At 32.6% G+C, this 21,075-nt stretch overlaps 1 protein-coding gene across 1 annotated transcript; it reads right to left on the bottom strand.

Moving 5' to 3' along the window:
- Positions 1-1,890: 1,890 nt before the first annotated feature.
- Positions 1,891-8,056, bottom strand: LOC134714912 (putative ankyrin repeat protein RF_0381). The gene is made up of 2 exons (XM_063576615.1): positions 7,987-8,056; positions 1,891-4,860 (listed from the first exon to the last, which is right to left on the bottom strand). Exon 2 carries the CDS (start codon positions 4,706-4,708, stop codon positions 3,746-3,748), a length of 963 nt encoding a protein of 320 aa, XP_063432685.1. The 5' UTR covers positions 4,709-4,860; positions 7,987-8,056; the 3' UTR covers positions 1,891-3,745.
- Between the last annotated feature and the right edge of the window lie 13,019 nt (positions 8,057-21,075).

Here is a 21,075-nt window from a genome sequence, read left to right as displayed (position 1 = left end):
TGAATATGATAATGTGAGAAAAGGGTGAGAGAGTATTTTTTTCAAATCCAGCTAGCATAGAATGTCGTTATAATAATAAAACCAGAAAAGTAATAATTTTTAATTTAAGTATTAAGTTTGTTACTGATTTCTATATATTTAGGTATCTTTTTGCGTGAACCCCTCAATTTTCATCTGTGTAGAAAAATAATATATAAATCAAATATTTTTTCTCAATAATTTAATATCAATTCTATCAATTCACATGTACAATGACATTCAGTTATGTAAGTGTCTGAATAATTCATTAATTTCTGAATGATATAACTTTAAAAGCTTCCATTTGTTGTGTTACCCTATAAGTGCTAACTGGATAGTCAATGTATAGTAGAGAAAACATTAAAACAAGAAAAGATTTACACAAAATTTATTTTAAGATTTCCAAGTGGGTTTTTTCCCCGAATCACCCCTAAAATCCCATAAATCCGCTAGTGATACATATATTACTTGTATAAAATTCTGTGAATGAAATACTCAAATATAAGTTCCACGTTTTGAAAAATTACTGGTTCTTTTCTTTAAAGTTTTTTTTCCTGGTTCGTTTAAAAACAAAAATATTGTATAGAAAACTTACTTAATAGATGAATTGAATATTGATGTGTTCATAATGCAATATATACAACTTACCTTGTTCTTCCTTCTTAATGAAATGTTTGGAAAGGGCATAAGGTGGGGAAAACCATTAACCTTATTATTTGTAATCTACTCACACAATCGTATCCTGTTACCCAGCGACATAGAAGTTTTTACTTTTATTGAGATTATTAAATGTAATTTATCAAAATATTATAATTACATACTCTAAGTCATATGAAACGAGTGACTTGTGGCAAATAATGTAAATCCATTTTTTTAACCAATACATGAATATAACATAAACTTAGTCTTCTGTGCATGATTTTATCATTTTTTACGCAAATAAATCGTATAATCGTCATTTGTCTCTTTGTCTGTTATGATGTGAAAATATAACAGCTACTTAATTGTAGTGTTTTGAAGCCGTAGTTTACCGATTTCTACCTTAAAGTAAACAATCAACAACAAAGAAGCATGGATATTGAGCACGTTTATAACACGTACAATCAGATAATAGTTTATTTCATTGACAGTTACATGCTTATTGCGATCACTGGATATTTACGAGACGGGTCACGCTAAGGTCACTTGCATACTGAAATTTGTCGGCGAATTGCTTCCTGGAAGCAAGCAATTAAAAAAAAGTAAGCTTATTCTAAATGTGGACAAATGAAAGAATGTTCTTAAAAAAATGTATATTTGCACACAAGTTTTATAAATTAATGAAAACTATTCATTAAGTTATGAAAAAAAATTGCATCATTTTTTTTAATTTGAGTTTTCATATGACACAGATTTCGTTATTTAACAAATCAACCTTGAATCTTATCCAAATTTTGAAAATGATCCCTTTATGTGTTCGTACAGGACCTATTGCAATTAAGCCCCATTACACAAAATACTCCTCTATACCCATTGATGCAAGAAAGACTGTCATTCTAGGTGATCACCTAGGCCTTGAGGATGCATGTACAACTAACTGATTTATCGTTTATACAATAATGTAATTGATTTTGTCTATGAAATACTTGTCACTGGATGCAAAACAAATTAACGATTTAATCAAAAATTAATCCAAAAATACTTTCCTGGCAACGATGTTTATCATTCTGAAACGTGGGGTCGTACATTAAAAACAGCTCGAAATACATCACAGAATTGATTGCTTTCAAGCTATTTAAAAAATCTGAAAATTATAATGAAAAAAGTTCTTGTACCAGTATTGCTAGAAATTAAAAGAAAAATTAAGTTATGTTGTCTTTTTATTTTTTCTTTTGGTAAAATAAACGAACATTTAACAATTGCAGTTTAAGGATTCACAAAGAAACATGTCAGACTGCATTTAGTTTTCTGATGAAATCGGCAAACATTTTGATTTTTTCGCATGTAGTGACATCTTTGTCGAATGAAATGACATCACATTCTTCACTAGGAACATGTTTGTTGTTACTTTGTTCCAAGTCATTTTCAAATATATTCAAACGCGGCAAAAAAAATACCGAAAGATTACTCGCTAGAGCTGATTCTCCAAGCAGGTCATACAATTTCAATGCTAGTACAATTGAGTTGTAGAAAACTGACCTATGTGGATGTGGAAGCTCGCGGAGGATTCTTGATTCGGAATCTACCGTGTGGAATAAACAGTTTTTCAACATGTAACTAGATATTTCCTCACTGGCGATGAATGTGTCATACCGACTCGGAATATTTCCATCAAACATATCAAACATTTTACTCGTCTGCTTTCTTACATATTTTATTTTCGGACACTCATAATTTTTGCTAAGGCATAACTTTGGCGTATCCACCTAGGAAAAGAACGCATAAGCTGAAGTTCCAACGGAGCACAAGATATTCTGAAGAAAGTATCAGTATCGACCTCTTCAAACTCCTCGTCGTCGGCCCCTGGGTACTGACATAACATCAAGAAATCTTCTTGTAAAACTCTTTCAGAAACAATGTTATTTACGGTTAAATTCGCCCCTATCGGACGCCAGTTCTGAACTCGGATTGCGGGAACAATATCTATACTGGCATGTATTCCTTTGTAATTTTCACCGATGATGAAAAGTTTAAAATTGATGGTAGGAGTGTTTAACTTATTATGTATTGAAAAACCATCCACGAAAACTTCATCATAAATCCAGGTTAATGGATTTGTTAAAACGCGTTTTACTAAACCAAAAAAATCATCTCGCAATATTTTACAATTAAGAAACTTGTTATGATCAAAGTAATATTGAACATCTTCATTTATAACATCGTTTTTATGCCTGACATTGTGAAATCCTTTGTTTGAATGTGAATCATTTGATTGGTGAGACTGATCCGGTGTACAAATCTGGGAGAATTTATCGAGAATGAGAAGAAAATCAAATTCATCGGGATCGTCAATCTTTGTTCCTTCGTATGTGCTGCCTGAACGGAAAAGTGAACATTTGAATCTTTTGTCAAGATAACCAACCTGGTTTGCAATTTGGCGAGTAAATGAAAGAATTAGTGATTCTATTCATTTAGCTTCATCAACTGATTGTGGTAAACCAACTCCTGGAATTCCTAGTACATAACTGTAGTACTCCTCTAGATCTTTCCGGAGATCAAAATGTTCTCTCAGATTTGTAATACTTTGGTATTCGGTATAACCAATAGACCAGTTGAGATTTATCCAGGGAGTTTTATAACCAAGTGCATTAGTTGAATGTGGTCGTTCAAATGATCCTTTAGCCATGGATTTTTCCAGTAATTCTGTTGTATCCCAACATCTCCAGAAAAGGTCAATGTCGTGTGGTGTTCGGCCAGACCGATCGCGCTTATAAACATCGGCTCCATTTCTTAATAAAACGTCCACTTCTCGAATTCTGTTTTCCCATGCAGCATAGTGCAGAGCCGTGCTTTCAAATTTATCGTTTTTGTTAACCCGACAGCATTTATTTATAAGATACTGACATATCCGTGGATCACAGGCAGGAAAAGTAGCTCCGATCAAGGTACGTCTGCACTGGTCAGTCAAATTTAAGTCTGCGCCACTTTCAACCAAAAGCTTCACTACTTGAAGTTTCCGCACATAGAAAAGAGCTGTTCTTCCAAAAATATCTCGAATGTTTACATCAGCTCCACGTTTGATCAAATATTAGAGAATTGGAATCTTTTCATTCTGCTGTAAAACTGACTGTGAGGTTAAATGGAGAAGTGTATGTCCAAATTTCTCTTGTATATTGATGTTCTCAAGAAACGAAATGAAATGTTTGACAAGTTTAACGTTAACAATTCCTCGAATGATATAGAAAGACACAGGTAAATGACCATCGTTGTTTTGTTGATTCATTATTATGGTCAATTGCTCTTTGGGGATAGCATGTAATTTTTCATCCAATAAATAGAACAAAAAACGTTCGGATGTATCAATACCTGCTCGATAACGTACAAAACAATGTATAAAATGCTCTCTATATTTGTTTTGTAATGTAACATTTATTCCTTTGATTTTAAGCAGCTCTGGTAAGAAAAGTTCACTGTTGATCCCTCGACTTGCAACGTGCAAAATAGTTTCTCCTTCTTTTGTTTTTGTATTTATATCAAAGCCTTTCTTTACAGCAAGTTTTATAGTTTTAACTACGTGGTGGACTGCGTCGCCTTCAAACTCGGATGAAGCGTCAACTAGAAAGTGTAGTGGTGTGGCCCCTTCTTCGTCAGGTTCATTTACTGGTGGATTTAAATGTTTCAACATTGCTACAACTTTGTCAATATTGGCTTCCAAACAAGCATAATGCAAAGGTGTTTTTTCATTAATGTCTCTGCAGTACAGGTTTGCCCCGGCCTTAAGTACCTCTTTGAATACTGCGAAGGATGTTTCACTGCATGCAGCAAGATGTAAAGCCGTGTCTCCGTCAGAATCTGGTAAATTTACATTTGCCTTGTATTGAATCAATGTTCTAACGCAGTGCATGTCGTCATTGATTATAGCAATTTGCAAAGGAGAGATAAAATCACTACATGGTCCTTCAACAGATACGGAATTAAATTGTAGAAGTTTTAGAACCATTTTTACCGATTTATACTGTACTGCAGCCAATAGAGGGTCTCTCCAATGCATTATTTTGGTAAATAATTGGATTGTTATGTCCAGCTAGTAATTAGATGTAGAGATGTCCCCTTAATTATATAAAATGCTTCTGAACATGGTGGTTAATATGTGTAATATACGATACGATTTGTTCCCAGTCTAACTTATTTGCCGTAATTCATCTGAAAATATAAACATGATCACAAACATAATGTTCTAATGTCATGTTCGTGTGATACCTATGACACCTTTATCATACATTTAGTTATGTTTTCATCTACCTTTTGTTTGCACTTTCAGTTTTTTCCTATATCGGAATGGAATAATGCAGAGTACAGTACTAAGCTTCCCCCATTCCTAAAAAGGGACATAGGGATAGCATAAAGCATACAAAGAACAGCACGAATGGTCCCCAAATGACTAGTGTAAAACAATTCAAACAGGAAAACAACAAGAAGAAAAATAGGAACGTGAAACATATATGAACCACACCCACACACGACAAAATCTGAACAACGTGGTTCCAGGTTAGACTACCTACACTACTAAACATATTTTACCCAGCAACATTCGGATATTTTCTATTTGAAGCAGAGTTTGAAATGGAGTAGTTGTCACTGGAAGCCGACTGTAATACCGCAATCGTTAATGAAACCGAGGAATATACAGGAATTAAAGCAAATTAAGAAAATATGAGAGCTGACCTGTATAACCTCAGTAAATGAACAGAAAAAAGGGATAAGTGCACTGTAGACACAATTTCAAAATAAATTGATAGAAAGCATAGGTAAAAACTTACCTAAAAAAAACGATAGAAAGAAGGGTGGTAGTGCCAGGATTACAACCGACAGCAAACGTTTAATAAGAAAGAGGGATAGATGGTATAAAAGAATGAACAAATCTGGAAATGGAGGAAACAAAGACAAATTTAAACTAAAACTAAAACGTTGTACACAGAGAGAAATCATGACAGCTTACTGGAACAACATTGACAGTATAGTCTCACAACCAAACCTGAAAAAAACTCAAGACAAAGAAAACTGCATAAAGAGATTCTGAACCTTCATTAAGCACAAGAGGTCAGATAGGAGTGAACACCACCCCTAAAATATACTGGAACTCGACATTCAGAACTAGCAGAGAAAGGAAATATACTCAACGGAAAATTTCAGAATTTTTTTCAGACAAAATCATCATATTAAAACCAAAAATTCAAAAGCAGTGTAAGATGTCTGGAAACTTTCAAAACACCTCCGACATCAATATAACAGATAATGGTGTGAACAAACTTCTGAAAAACCTAAATCAAAACAAAGCAGCTGGACCAAACAACATAACACATCGAGTCCTTAAAGAACTTGAAGACTTCAGCTTCATCAACAACTACATTAACCATAAACTTTAACCTGAAGCAGGACAGCCGGACGAACAAATAGACGAACGCACGTACGCATAGACCGAAAAACATCATGCCCCACTTCCCCTAAGTGGGGCATTAAGATAAGAAGATTTGGTATGATCGCCTCTGAAACAAAAGCTAGCAATTGCCATTTATAGGTCATCGTAATTCGCCTTCAACAATCATGACCAAACCTATACTGGACAGCAAGCAATGAATCGCCCCGCCATGACATGCAAATGCTAAACAATTCAAACGAGAAAAATAACTTTTTGATGTATGTGTAAAACAATAAACTAAAAGAATATGATAAGCAGCAACAAACGACAACAACTGATGCCAAACTCGTGTCTTGGGGCAGGCATGTAAAAAAAGTGTTAAGGGTTAAACCATTTAAGTAGCTCTTTAATTCATATATGATAAAGAAGAAGAGCGCCTTGTAGCTAGTTGCTACGCGTCATTTTCGATTTTCTTTATTGTTGAAACGTTAATAAAGTCGGTTATATTTAGAGTTGTTTTATACCAATTTTTTGTCATACTGGGTAGTTTATTATACGGCGAGAGTATTGTGTGTTGGTGTTGATTGTAATTGTTCACATCGTTGATATTTACTCTTGATTGACAATATATGGATTGCCATGTCCTTAGTAAGATACATAAAATTATTATTGCTAATAAGCCGCTACTTTACGGATCTATTTTTCTTCAAAACTTCGCATAAGTTAGTCGATATTAATATTTATATATAAATCCTTTCCGTAAACTCGTGAAAGCGTCTTACAAGACAAATGATAATAACACTGTTTGAAAACGTGTGCGACAAACGTGTTTACTTAATTTCTTACTAGAACACACCCGTGATATCGCGGGTCTGTGAATGAATTAAAGTATATAACTATGCGCGAGCCTTGTCATCTGATAAATTCATGCCGATTATAAGATACACAGTTTTCTCAGCTTTCAAATCTTTCTGTTTGAACCCGTCGAACTGGAACTTATAATTTATTTGGAAAACTATATAACTATGCGCAAGCCTTATTTTAGTATTACTGAGTATTGTCATCTGATAAAGTCATGCCGATTATAAGATACACAGTTTTCTCTGCTTTCAAATCTTTCTGTTTGAACCCGTCGGACTGGAACTTATCAATTATTGGTAATATTAATTATTTGGAAAACAAAAGGTCCTGGAATGGAGCATTTTTTAATCAACAGCATTGTAATATATTAGTTATGAATAAAGTTGAATTCTTTGATTCGCTGTTTAATGTCATGCATGCCCACAAACAAATTGAAAACTGTACCTATACGCCTTATTTTTTGTCTAGATTTGTTATCTTAGAAAGTCTTACTGATTACTATACTACAATAGGTAACAATTTGACAATTTAGTAGTGTCAACCCTGTGATTATGACCCGTGTATATAGCATATTAATCCTGAATACACCGTTTCGTGGTGCGCCTGTCAGATGCGGAACGTACAGATAAGGTAATAGGTAACAGGTGAAAATACTTTTGGTATCGGTATCGGACTCGACCTGGAACTTCTTAATTATTGGCAATTTTAATTACGTGGAAAACAAAAGGGCCTGGAGTGTTGTAATTTTTAATCTACACCTTTGTACTATATAAGTTAAATATAAAGTTGAATTCTTTGATTCGTCGTTTTTACGTGATGACGGCTGACAAATTGGACCTCGTAATTTTAGTATTATAGATAGTAAATTGTCCTTTACTTGTAAGCATCGTGACTGGCTACAGTACATTTCATTTGCTTCATCTTCACATTAATATTGTAGTTGATTTAGTTGTTTGTGAGTTACATATGCATACGTAAATATGTCTTACATGTATATAATCTAAAATAAAGGATACAAATATCACTCAAATTAATGTAAATGCACTCACCAAAATCGGTTACATTGATAAGATTAAGGCGTATAATGACTCAAGTTTGATGTGGGAATTTCCAATACGGAAGTTTAGTATCCATTATAATAATATTAAATTGAAATTGAATGAATGTTAATCTTAAAGTAGGTGATCTATTTTAAGACTATCGAGATATGCAAAACAAAAATAACCCTCGATAAACGGAGTAGGTCCGACGTGTTTTGTTTTTTTTTACCGTCAGCAGGAACACACTTGATTGATTGATTGATTGATATGATGTTGCATGGTTGCTTACGTCCAGCGGCAAATATTGCATACATGTTCAGGACGAAAACAAATTAACTACAAAAACAATAGGTATCATAAATAATACAATTCTGTAATAGAGGCGTCCAGGGTTAAGTTCGGAGAAATTTAGACTGTCCGGGGAAATGAGAGTATATTGGATAGGGACAGATTTTAGCCTTGCAACTGGTCACCTACGGACCCCTCAATGAGATGTTGCAATGGTTCTTAACGTGCAAAGAGAGTGGCATTCTCTTACAACGAGGCATCAGATTTAACCTCCCTATTCTGAACGGACGTAACTGCAAAGTACATTCTGCACAGCCAACCGGGCGCCCCGCTTTGGCGAGGGTTTTACTGTCGATCGGAGGAAGACCAATGGTGACCATACTTCTAATTACCCCAGTCACCAAACTTGAAAGGCAAAAGATATACAAATACTTGAAGAAGTAAAAAACTAAATTATATGGGATGTATATATAAGCTATAATATATAAAAATGAAATAAAAAAAAAGATGTGGTATGATTGCCAATGAGACAACTATCCACAAAAGACCAAAATGACACAAAAATTTATAAAACAGTCGAAGAACTGTAAATCTGTATTGGGACGAAAGATCAATGGGTGCCTCGGTCTACATTGTTAGACTTGGAATAAAGACAGTCCCACTAGTACTTGTCGTTTGCAGTTTTTTGGTTTTGTTTATTTTACTGAATAACTTTTTTAAGTATTCCTTCCATACGTACAATGTATCTCTTTTAAGTATATACACGTAGATAAATCAGTATGGTATACATGTATAAATGCACAGAAACGTTTAGTGCTATATAACCAAATGGGACATAAGAAACATAGCCAATTTCTATTACGGTCAACTGTGCCTTAGGGAAATAAAACCTACATTTCCTTCTATTTTTTTTTATATTTTCAACGGGTGGGTTTAGAAAATATGTTCTTAGTCCTCAGGGACGAACAGTCTATTATAATTGGCAGTTGCGCGTGTTTTTCCCTGTGATAGAAATAACACTTTTTAAACTTCGTGCATCCAAAGCGATTTTCTGAATCAACTTTCAACTGGAACGCTCAAACACTAATATTTGAAAACCAGGGATATATAAATACAAGGTAACGCGGTAAGAAGCTATATAACCATAACGACATCCACTGGATGTTGGATGTGTACTGATTGATATTTTAGTCTAATATGCATGATATTTTTATCAGATGTTAGTAGCTTTGAACTAGCAGTCAGTAACCGGCTGTGAGTACTCTCTGATATGTACTTTTTTTAAGGTTTGGAATTGGTTATATAGCTCTAAACGTTTCTGCGCATTTATACATTAATAAAATACTGTTTTATCTACGCCGGTCACGTCTGAAATCAGGATCCTGTAGTGCAGTGGTTGTGGTTTGTTGCTGTATTACATTTTGTTTTTCGTTCATTTTTTTTGTACTTAAATTAGCCCGTTAGTTTTTCTCGTTTGATTTTTTTTTTTTACATTTGTCATTTCGGGGCCTTTTGTCGCTGACTGCGGTGTGGGCTTTTCTCAGCATTGTTAAGGGCCGTACGATGAGCTATAGTTGTTAATGTTTGTGTCATTTTGTCTCTTGTGAAGAGTTGTCTCTTGACAATCACACCACATTTTCTTTTTTATACATACAGATTGAGAATGAGGCGGGGGTACACTAGCTATGTACAAAACACCAAGCCTGATGTATAGACGAAGGACACGCAGTTTTTTTTCAAATTATTATAAGGGACCGACTATAGATCATTAAGCATGGCATGAAACCGTTACCAAGTCCTTGAAAAATGCTTTTGAATTTCTTATCAAGGAATTAAAATTCTCAGTCTGGCCAACGCCCTCTCATTTTCCAGTGGCAGTCGAAATTTCCTTTCTATCCCAGTCAGTCCGCTAACTCAACAGAACCTGTGAATTAGGTTAGTTGTTAATGTGTTCACGTCCTGACTTTTAATATTTATGAAATGTTTGCCAATAGACGTTGGGCAAACAGCAATCACTTATTTTGCTTCAGCCTAAATGTCCTATACAACACAATGTTATCCATACAGTCATGACCATCAATGTTATCTGAAGTCTAGCATTGTTAACATGATGTTGTTTCTCATGAGTTATTGGATATTCCTATAACAGAGTATATTAGTATAAGTTTCCATCTAAAAAAGTTACTATTTGTTTTGGACGTTTATTTCTTAAAATGACACACCAGACCCCTTGCCTGAAGGTATAAAACCACTAATTAAAAGCTCAATGCTTTCTATGATAAATTCTAAAATTTCAAGCATTTAAATGGCTATTCTATCGTAAGTTCAAATAATGTGGCAGTTAGACATAAGACATAAGACATAAAGCTTTATTTAGAGTCGGTATAAGCAAGCAATTACAAACATACGCTCTGAAGAGCTTTTAAAACCGAAGTTATTTCATGATGTAAAAAATATACCTTTTCCTGACTTGTGCTACAAAATTTAATATACCTTTACTAACATATCAATCGCTATAAAAATACGTAATCTAAGAAAGAAAAAAAAATGCATATATAGACAAGGTATAGCAGCAAAACATAATAACTCAATGATTGCATTGGGTAACCATCGTGAATCATTTGTGAATTTGATACGGAACATTTATAAACAAGGTCTTTGTATCCTTCAACGAAATATTTTAGAAAAAGGGTGAGACGTTTTTTGACATAACCCTTACTCACCAACTTTGGTGTCATTTGTCATAGATTCTGGTACTGAGATGACCGTTATGTCAAATTCGAGGTATAAGTCTTAAAATGAGTCACAGTAGGCTGTGTATGTTGTTACTTTATTTTCTAGTTGTGAAGGATATATTAATGGAACCCATTCAGAAATGGTAGGGTTGAGAATACTGAGACGAACATCATCCATATACATGTACTAGTATCTGAATGTGACATTAAATGATCTTGCTTCTTAGGTCTTCTTTTTTTTTTGACAAATTTCTAAAGGAACTCCGACTCATATGAGCATAAGAAGAGGTCGGCAAATAGAAGTGCACACTTCGTTCCCATAGGAATGCCGATAATTTCTTGAAACAGTTTACCTCAAAATTCACCAAATATGTTGTCAATAAAAATACTCTGACAGCATACTGATCATTTGTTCCTCTGTGTAGTGAGTTTACCTTTTTATTCACTATTTTTAAAATTATGATGCTGTAAGTAATTAATTTATAGCGTATGCTACTAATTTTTCTAAACTATGTAAAAAAACATTGTGGATTATTCCTTTAAGCGATAATTCAATTGCATATGGGAAATGGTGGTATACAGGGTTGAAAATGTTTAGAGAAAGATCGAGATTTAATCAAATTATCCAGAATTTTATGAGGCTTTAAAAATTAACGTTTTTAAACGTTTTGCCTATAAATTTCGTGAACGAGACTGAAAAAAGTTGTTGTGTCAATATCTATTATGTTAGAATTATTTGTATGTCCCCTTTGTGGGCATTATGTTTTCTTGTCGTTCGCTCGTTCGTTATTCCGTTCGTCCGTCTGTCCCGCTTCAGGTTAAAGTTTTTGGTCGAGTTAGGTTTTGATGAAGTTGAAGTCCAATCAACTTGAAACTTAGTAAACATGTTCCCTATGATATGATCTTTCTAATGTTAATGCCAAATTAGAGATTTAATCCCATTTTCACTGTCCAATGAAGTTAGAAAATGATAGTGCGGATGGGGTATCCGTATACTTAGGACACATTCTCGTTTTCTCTGTTTTGCCTTATTTGGAATAATTACCAATATTTTGGAGGTTGAACAGTTACATGCTATCGTTGTCAACTGTAAGCAAACAAAGTTAACTATGTGTATGTTTGCTAATTGCCAAAAGTAATCGGTTATCATGGCCAGCATACATACGTCTACTTATAAAATTAGAGTTTGAATTGTATACAACATCTTATATCAATAAGTATCCGTTTTAATTCTGGTCCTTCTATCTGTTGAAAGAATTTCGTATGATTTTATTTAACTTTTTTTTAAATTGCATGCAAATAAGGATAATTCATTTTATTTAGCATAATTTTTTAATTTGCAAAACTTTCTTCAATAGATTTAATTATTAATGGACCAATCAGATATATGTGTGACATAATGAAGGAATCAACACTACATTATAGATATTCAATTGTGCGAAACGTTAAAAATCTATTTACTAAATGTTCCGCATAATACAGTATCTTAATGCAGGATTTTTATCTTGATGGTTGTATAAACAATTTGTTGGTATATTTTTGTCCTAAATGGGCCAATACTTTGATCATTTAAGTACTTGTACTTGTGTTCAAATTATTATGTTTTATTAGATACAAGGTGTTTCTTCTAGTTTTTCCCTTACAGATAAATATTAATACAAAGGTCAAAATGCACTCATACAGTATGTTGATAATGTTTGAATTGTAAGATTTATGAACTTCCTCCTTTTAAATTTATTTTTTCTACTTTTACACTTTCAAACTTTAAGAATATTGATTTGAAAGTACATGTAGGTGACTAGCTCTCTATTCGCATACCTATATATTCTCGTATATAAGAAGCTAGAAACCCGCTGTGTTCAAGGCTAAGGTTTATAAGAAGTCTATTTTTAGTCAAGTAATGGACTTCTGGTTTAATTTATAATTATAATATGTCTTTTAACAATTTCAGGCTAGCAGGGCAAAAATGTTATTAAGATAATATAACATAAAATAAAATCATATCTTTCTCAGACTCAAACGGTCCATATATATATATACGAGTCTAAATTGAAAAGTACGTTCAAACCTATGATTGCGTTGGATAAAAACCGCAATTTTTATACGTGTGCATGTCAAACAAATTTCGTTGTAGAAGGATCTAAAAACAGCACAAACAACGTTTTCCAAAAGACCAAAAACGTGAAAAAGTATATTATATATATATAGCACAGAGCAAACGCTTGATCCAGTCCTTAACAATATGTGTCACTTAATTATCATTAGGCTGAAACGCTTCCAAGATATGATTTATTGAATTTTAATGTGAGTGAACTAATTTGTATATTTACTTGCATTGTTCGAGAAAGAAATCTTTAGGGAGAGATAATCAGTCTCCCCTCAACACAGTGTTGTATGTTTATGATAAGTCATCATTCCATGAATTGCTTTTTTCCACAATTGATATATCTGAAACAGGTCTGTCTCCCTCAATATTGTTGGTCAAATGGTAGTTTTCCACAGTTGATATATCTAAAAAAAGGTCGGTCTCCCTCAATTTTGTTGGTCAAATTGTAGTTTTTGTCCGTCTTCACCTTTACTTTAAGGGTAATATACGATTCTTGGATTTTAAAGTGATATTTCTTTGAATACTACTGACACGGCTTATACTAGTGAATCATCATGTAGCTGGTTCATTATACCATGGTTTTGGGCTGGACTTGAGATTTACTTTGACTGACCGATTCAACTAACATTCAAATGTCACATAAAACTGACATGTATTACACATAAGTGAGCTAAAACCAGATACAAAAAAAATATTCATGGCTGTACTGATGAAGTTTCATGTTGAATAATTGAATATTTTTTTTAGAATGTTCTTTAATGGATCATATCATGTAATTTTCTATATCATGTATTCAAGAATACTAATAAAACTAAGTTGGTTGTTTGCTGCTAAAAAATAAAATGGTAAATTAGTATTCATGACTATCCAGTATATGAGCAATCTAAATAACTGTTAGGGTGTAACGAAATCTAGAGAGACACTTGAAAATACTGTAAATAATGGTATCACTAGACTAACTGCATGCATATTGAAGAAAACTGGCTCGAGAAGCTTTATATGATGCACTAGGTAGCAAGTTCTTTATATATTTTACATGGGAGGATAATCACGAATTTCCATATTATGGGCCTTTTATTGTATGGCAAATCTTTACACCTGCACCCACTTCTTTTCTTATGACGCTACTCAATTGAACCTTTAATTGCACTTGTTGAATTTGATGTATCTTAAATTTTAAACATTTAGAGAAAAAAAAATAACCATCAATTCGCAAAGTATGATAACAGCATTTAATTAATGGAAATTTCATAACTTTCAAAATTTTGCACCGGTTATATAATTATAATAAAGAAAACAATTACTGCTTCCTTGTTTTATTATTTTTAAATATATACAATTCCTTGCTTGTATTGCGAATTGTTTCTTCGTCTCTTGGTAAAGTCTCGTCTGGCTAAACTTTTTGTGATTAAAAACGTTATTTGATGGTGTCATATAGTCAGTAAAAGATTACACTTCGTAACACCTTGTGCCTTGGGTTTTCGTGTAATATATACCCATGATTTGTGACATAGCTCAAAATTAACCGTTCAGTGTATGTTTACTTGTTTTTGTTAACATGTCCTTTGGTTGACTTCAGCCATTTCGATTGATATTTTATAGTACATGTCTTTCTATGTTGTGATGTTACACTATTGTTTCAGGTTAGGATGAAGGTTGACGCTTTTAAACGCTTAGACCCGCTGCATTTGTTTATACCTGTCCTAAGTCAGGAACCTGTTGTAGAGTTATACGGTCGTTTGTTGATGTTGTTCATAATTGTTTCTCGTTTCTCTTTTTTTTTTATATAGATTAGATTGTGTTTTTTTCTTGTTTGGCTGGTTTTTCACTAGTCATTTTTGGGGCCCTTTACAGCTTGCTGTTCGGTGTAAGCCAATGCTCATTGAAGGTCGTACTTTGACCTATAATGGTTTACTATTACAAATTGTGACATTTAATTAAACGTATGTGTTTAATGTAGATTGGAAAATAAGTTATTGCAACTATATTAATCCTTTTCTACCTTGCAGGTGCGTGTGCTGCCTTGTTGTGGCATTAGCCAGCTCTTTTCGAAATTTACTACGTGCAAGAGATATGACTCTCTCTTAACACGGGTCAGTCATGATTTATCGTCCCCTGCCGACCAAGGAGTTGTATATTTAAAAGGAATGGAAATTCCCAGTTGTTCCGACGGACTATCACCATTTATAAAGACTATACTCGCATCTTATTGGCACTCATACCACATCTTTTTGATATGTTTGCCTGAAACTGATGGAATACCACTCTTCTTAACTATGTGTAATCAAAATTTTAAAGGAATAAAGATCACGAAAATAACAAAACTTTTACCGCATGGCAAGCCTATAAAAGCGTTAGTATGAAAAAATGTAAAAATAAAATCAACCAAGACACCCATGCAACTGCCTGATTTGTGTGCAAAATAACAAGTCTTTTTCAAATATTCAAAAATATCTGTAGGAAATAATCTGGACCTGAACAGCAGCTAACCTTTGACACTTTGTACAAGATATGACGTCAATTGCACATATTTAACAATTGAGACATGGATACTACAAAGAGAAAAGTGGGACCGAGAACGCCTAATTAATATATCTGCATGGAGGAAGTTAAACGATGATGAAGACGTTGCACTCCCCTTTCTTTTCGAGCTCTTTAACGCAAAGATCCACAGGTATGGTAAACATGGTCAAACTTTTCAGACTTTTCATCTATTCTAACAAAACGTAAGGCTAGCATTATCAATGGGAAAATAACTTAATATTTCTTTATTATTTTTCTATTTTCATACCCTATGTGCATGATGTGGATGAATTCAAACTGAAGACATCACAAAACAGATTATTAGATGTCATAGATTTATGGTTGCTACATGTATATATATTGTGCTTAAAAAACAATGAAAATTAAATTAACTACAGTAACTTTACATAATACATTTACATACATATATATTTATAGCATTTAACATATAAATTACACAAAAAAAGGCGTTAAAGTTCATGTCTATTGTGAAGTATATATATACCTCATTTCTGGAATCATGTCTTTCAGTTTCACCAGAAAATACGGTAAATCTTTATGACATCATTTACCAGATAAAAGGCCCACCTGTGTCCCAACTCTATTAAAAGTTTCCAGCACTTTTATAATCATCTTTCTGTACAGTAGTATAGAAATAATTTATGTTGGTAAGAATGTAATCTTGACTCCTCAGAGCACTGAGGGAGGGTTGCCATCTTATAAGAGGGGGGTAGGAGGGTTTTTGATCCCGAAAACCAGAGCCTAAAAACACGAAATGCCAAAATTCCGGCCTTAAAAAATACAAAATCCTGAGGTCCCGAAATTCGAAAAAAGAATCCCCAAATCCCGAAAGGGTCAATCTTGAGCTTAAAAACATCCGATCCCGGAGTCCAGATAAAAGTCCTATCCCCCCTCTTATAAGGATTTGATTTCCAAAATATTTTGTGCAGTTTAAAACAAAACATTTTCACCCATTTGCTCAACATGTGTTGGAAATGAGGGTGCATACATTTTTGTCACTTGGTGATGGAAGTCACATGCCAGATTCATCTGAAAACCGTATCCCAGAACTGGCCTATTGTATCATTAGTACATTTCTGCATTCACCATGTTCACCAGTACCAAAAAAAATATCTGGACTTCACGTAAATTGTCTTCCATCATTGAAAAGTCAACATAACATGTGATTAGCTTTTGATAAGTAATCATAAATGTAGAGTGTTTTTTTATCAAATATATGTGTAGGTGCAATTGAATTTCTGCCATCAACACTAAGTTCCCAATAGATGTAAAATCCTGCTTGTACTTAGTTTGAACCTTCTGAGTTGTATGCAAAAAACTAAAGCAAGGTAGTTTCTATTAAATGTAACAAACAGCTTTTTCAAAGTTCTCTGGCCAATCTAAAGCATGACAAACTAAAATATTCTATATATATATATATCAAACTATTGATGGATTGAAAAGGCCTTTAGTCTTTAAATGATAAAGCTAGGCCATATCATCTTGTATGGTCACTTGCCTAATATTGTAATTGATATAGGACGGAATATGGACATCCTAATGGGTAAACTGTTTGAAACTACTAACTCCTCTTCCTGTGACTTTATTTCTATGTTTTTTTATGTGAATAAGATTCAGACAAGTTAAAGTGTTCATATATATTTTAGAGTTATCTCTCCTGAACTGGCAGTAATGAAGTACATTTGTAATACATATTATCTTATTTTATTTTTTGAAATAATTCATATTTAAAAAATATATACATGAGGGGTCTGATGGGGTTGGGGTGGGTAGGGGCAGTCTCATCATGATTCACAAGTTGATTTTTTTGTCAATCACAATTCACAGAAAATAAATTTCCATTATCACGGATTAGGAAAATATAAAAAAAATAAAAAAATCTGTAGAAAATTAGATCACAATATTGTTAATGCCCAGACCACAAAGAACAAAAATAACCCAACAAGCCCCTCATACATTACAACACTAACAAATATGTTATATGACTGCATTTGATTTTTTTTTAAGAACTTGCTGTTTACAAATACATTCTTATTAAAATGTAAAGTGTAATCCAATATTGGCTTTATTAAAAATGTGTACTGTCAGTATTACATCTACCAAGTGGCAAATGACTGGTGATCATTATCTAAAATAACGGTCTAAAACATAATATATGTTTAAGTTTGAATTTTATTATAATTCAACCTACTTCAACTCTGACTATTTTGGGTTCATTGATTTCTTTCTAAAGTACTTTGTAATAATTGTGGTTTGCAATTTTCTGACTTGCTTGATCAAGTGTTTCATATGATCTACTCACAAAAGTTGCAAATTAGATAATTACCATTTTTGCAAAACAAATCTTTACCAGGCAAGAACACTTTTTCACTGAGGCCATTTGTTTAGGTCTACGTTAACTACTTACGTTTGATAACCCGTAATCATTGTTTTTCTCTGTTATACAATGATGATCTATTAGCTAGGTTATATTTTGAGGAGAGTTGAGTTTTCGTTGTCAATTATTCATTTGTTTTGTTTTACTGGAAATTTTCTTACACTGAAGCTTTGAACATAGGCTCAGAAGTTATATCACAATGGAGTCTGGACAAAATTCCCACTTACTATCAATTAAAATACAGTAAAAAATATTGACCATTTAGATGTTTTATATAAATAAACACTGTTGTTCTCATTTGTCAGAAAGGTTTAAACATTCAAAGATTTGTTTTGTTTTATTTTTTAAGATATTTGTATGTTCAAGCAGGTTAAAAATGTTAAAAATGAAATGAGCAGATTTTAAAAAAAATTTAAAAGATGAATGAAGGTTTAGTTGTGAACTTATACAAATAAACAGGACATAGTAACAAAGCTATCTTATAATAACTTTATATGTCACAGAACATGAAATTAATAAAGTAGTCTTTTTAAAATATTTATTTAAATTTTCAATGTATTTACTTGAAACTAGTTTAAATTAAGATAAAATTGCAATACTTAGAATAATACCTAAGTTAATGTAAATAAGCTGAGAAATTTCAATTACATCTTATATAAAATAACTTGTAGATTTTCCATAGAGATATTGCAGTTACTTATGAATTTGTATTAAATGAGCATACTTTTTCATGATAGTAAATTTTTTATTATTATTTTTTGATAATCAATTATCTGAGATCAGATCATTATAAGCATATTTAAGAGTACTTGTAAATCTCTGTACTTTAATGAATACATTTTTAATGTAGGAATTGGTTTAGAAATATTTAGCTTTCCGTGTACTTTTATTTATTATAGTTACTAATTTTTAAAGGCTTTAAATATGAGTGAGTGACAAATCTTCACCTATATCTTTTGAAAAGAATTTAATCAGGAATATTTTAGGTGATAAAAATGATAAATGCATTATATTTCGATTTACTGTTATATGCTAACAAGCCAAAGCTGTATGCAAAAATGTTACTTAAATCTGTGACAGTTCGCTTATTTATTAATAACTTAATCGGAAGCTTCACTAAATTTAATACTGAATACAATTTGACTTTTTTGTTGTTTTATATTTGAAAAGCATTCAACAACCAATTTGGAGACCAGCAACTATTGAGACTTCCACTAGCATATTTTACAAGTTATGCAGTGTTTTAAGATATTTGCATTTAACATTTGCTAAAATTTAGAATGTAATGAAATGAGAAGATAACTTGTAGCTAATATAAGGTACTTACGATTAATATAAATTCCAAGCAATGATTTATCATAAGAAGATATTTTATTTAAGTTTCATACAGGGGTCGAATTTAAGATTTTGTGTGTACTGGTCAGCTGGACCAGTGGACTGAAAAATCTACTCATATCTTGTGACAGTTATTGAACTTTTGACATTTATCAAAAAATTCTACACATTTTGCATCCATAAGAAAGCATCGGTGTACATGGTATTCCTTCAAATTCAACTAAAGACATGAAAGACAGTTACAAGTTTAAAGATTTTGTGTTTGGTGAATATGTCAATAGGACAGCAACCAAACAACATAAAACTAAACAAACTTCTAGAGTTGAACATACAAAACAGACTTACAAAGAATAGACATGATCTTAATTATTATTAGGGTCAACTATCAAGCTTTCATAAGTCTAAGTAAGATGTGATATATTAAAGATATCCATTTGCAATGCCTGTTTAATAATTCCATGCATTTAAGGGATTTTTGTGAATGATTTACGGTGCTGCAAAAGTTTCATGAAATGATTGTTCAATGTGCTTGATGAATAAAATTGAGAATGGAAATTGGGAATGTGTCAAAGAGACAACAACCCGACCATAGAAAAAAAAAACAGCAGAAGGTCACCAACAGGTCTTCAATGTAGCGAGAAATTCCCGCACCCAAAGGCGTCCTTCAGCTGGCAACTAAACAAAGTATTCAATTCTAAAAAAAAAAGTTTAGATTGAATGAACAGAAACATGCTTAACAATTATTGAATTTAAGGTAATATAAAGAGATGTGGTATGATTGCATAAAGACTGAGTTTCCCGAAAGGACAAATATGTCATTACATGGTTTTAACAATGAGCAAAACCCATACAGTATATTAGTAAGCTATTAAATGTATCATTTACAGTCAGAGAAAAAGGTTTTTACTGATTTTGGCCATTTAATGAGATTCCTAATAAATACAGGAACAAATTTGCTATTAAAGGTGTGCAAATGGTGCCTTTACTATAGGAATACATGCAACCTGTTGGAAAAAATGTATTGATCAAATGTACACAGGCTAAAGCTTTAATCATCTCATCAAGTCCCAGTAAAAGTATATCCATCATTGTCACCATTTTCATGGCTGAAGAAGGCTTTAAATGAGTGGCAGCAGAAGGCTTTAAATGAGTGGCAGCAGATCCATTTGCAGACAGATTTTTAAATGGTGATTTAATGAAATACATATCATGTAGGAACATTTTCATTTGATAAAATTGTGTGAAAGTGTAATGTAGAGAGTCAAAATCTAAAATCTATCAAATTGAATTGAATAAGAGAGATTATCTAAAGCACATAATTTGTTAAAAACATAACAAAAACTGCTATTTTGTCAGTTAATGCAATTTTGCACTAAGATTCGAAAACATGAATACTGTTTCTGACAGACCACTGTCTTATGAAATCTTCTGAAGGATGTCATTTTGTAGATTCAGAAAACTATTGTGTTTTCAAATTCAAGGGGTATAAAAGTGGTCTTATCATACCTCTGTGGCTCTATAAAATAGACTTTTGATATATGAGATGAAACCCATTATTAAGTATATCTCAAAAATGCAAGTTTAGATAATTTAAAAGTAGACATTTTGTTGTTAAATCTATTTAAGACAATCTGTATAGCTTTAAAAATGTAAAACTCTCATAAAGTTTAGCCATTTTTTATATTGAAATGCATATTTAAGATCTATTTAAT

The sequence above is a fragment of the Mytilus trossulus genome, chromosome 4, assembly GCF_036588685.1.
Source record: "Mytilus trossulus isolate FHL-02 chromosome 4, PNRI_Mtr1.1.1.hap1, whole genome shotgun sequence".
NCBI classification, from domain to species: domain Eukaryota; kingdom Metazoa; phylum Mollusca; class Bivalvia; order Mytilida; family Mytilidae; genus Mytilus; species Mytilus trossulus.
The sequence above is the reverse complement of the archived record's forward strand: the minus strand, read 5'-3'. Positions and strand labels throughout refer to the sequence as shown.

Bases quoted from the DNA above. Each gene is read 5' to 3' on its own strand.
- LOC134714912 (XM_063576615.1), bottom strand. From the start codon at position 4,708: ATGCATTGGAGAGACCCTCTATTGGCTGCAGTACAGTATAAATCGGTA.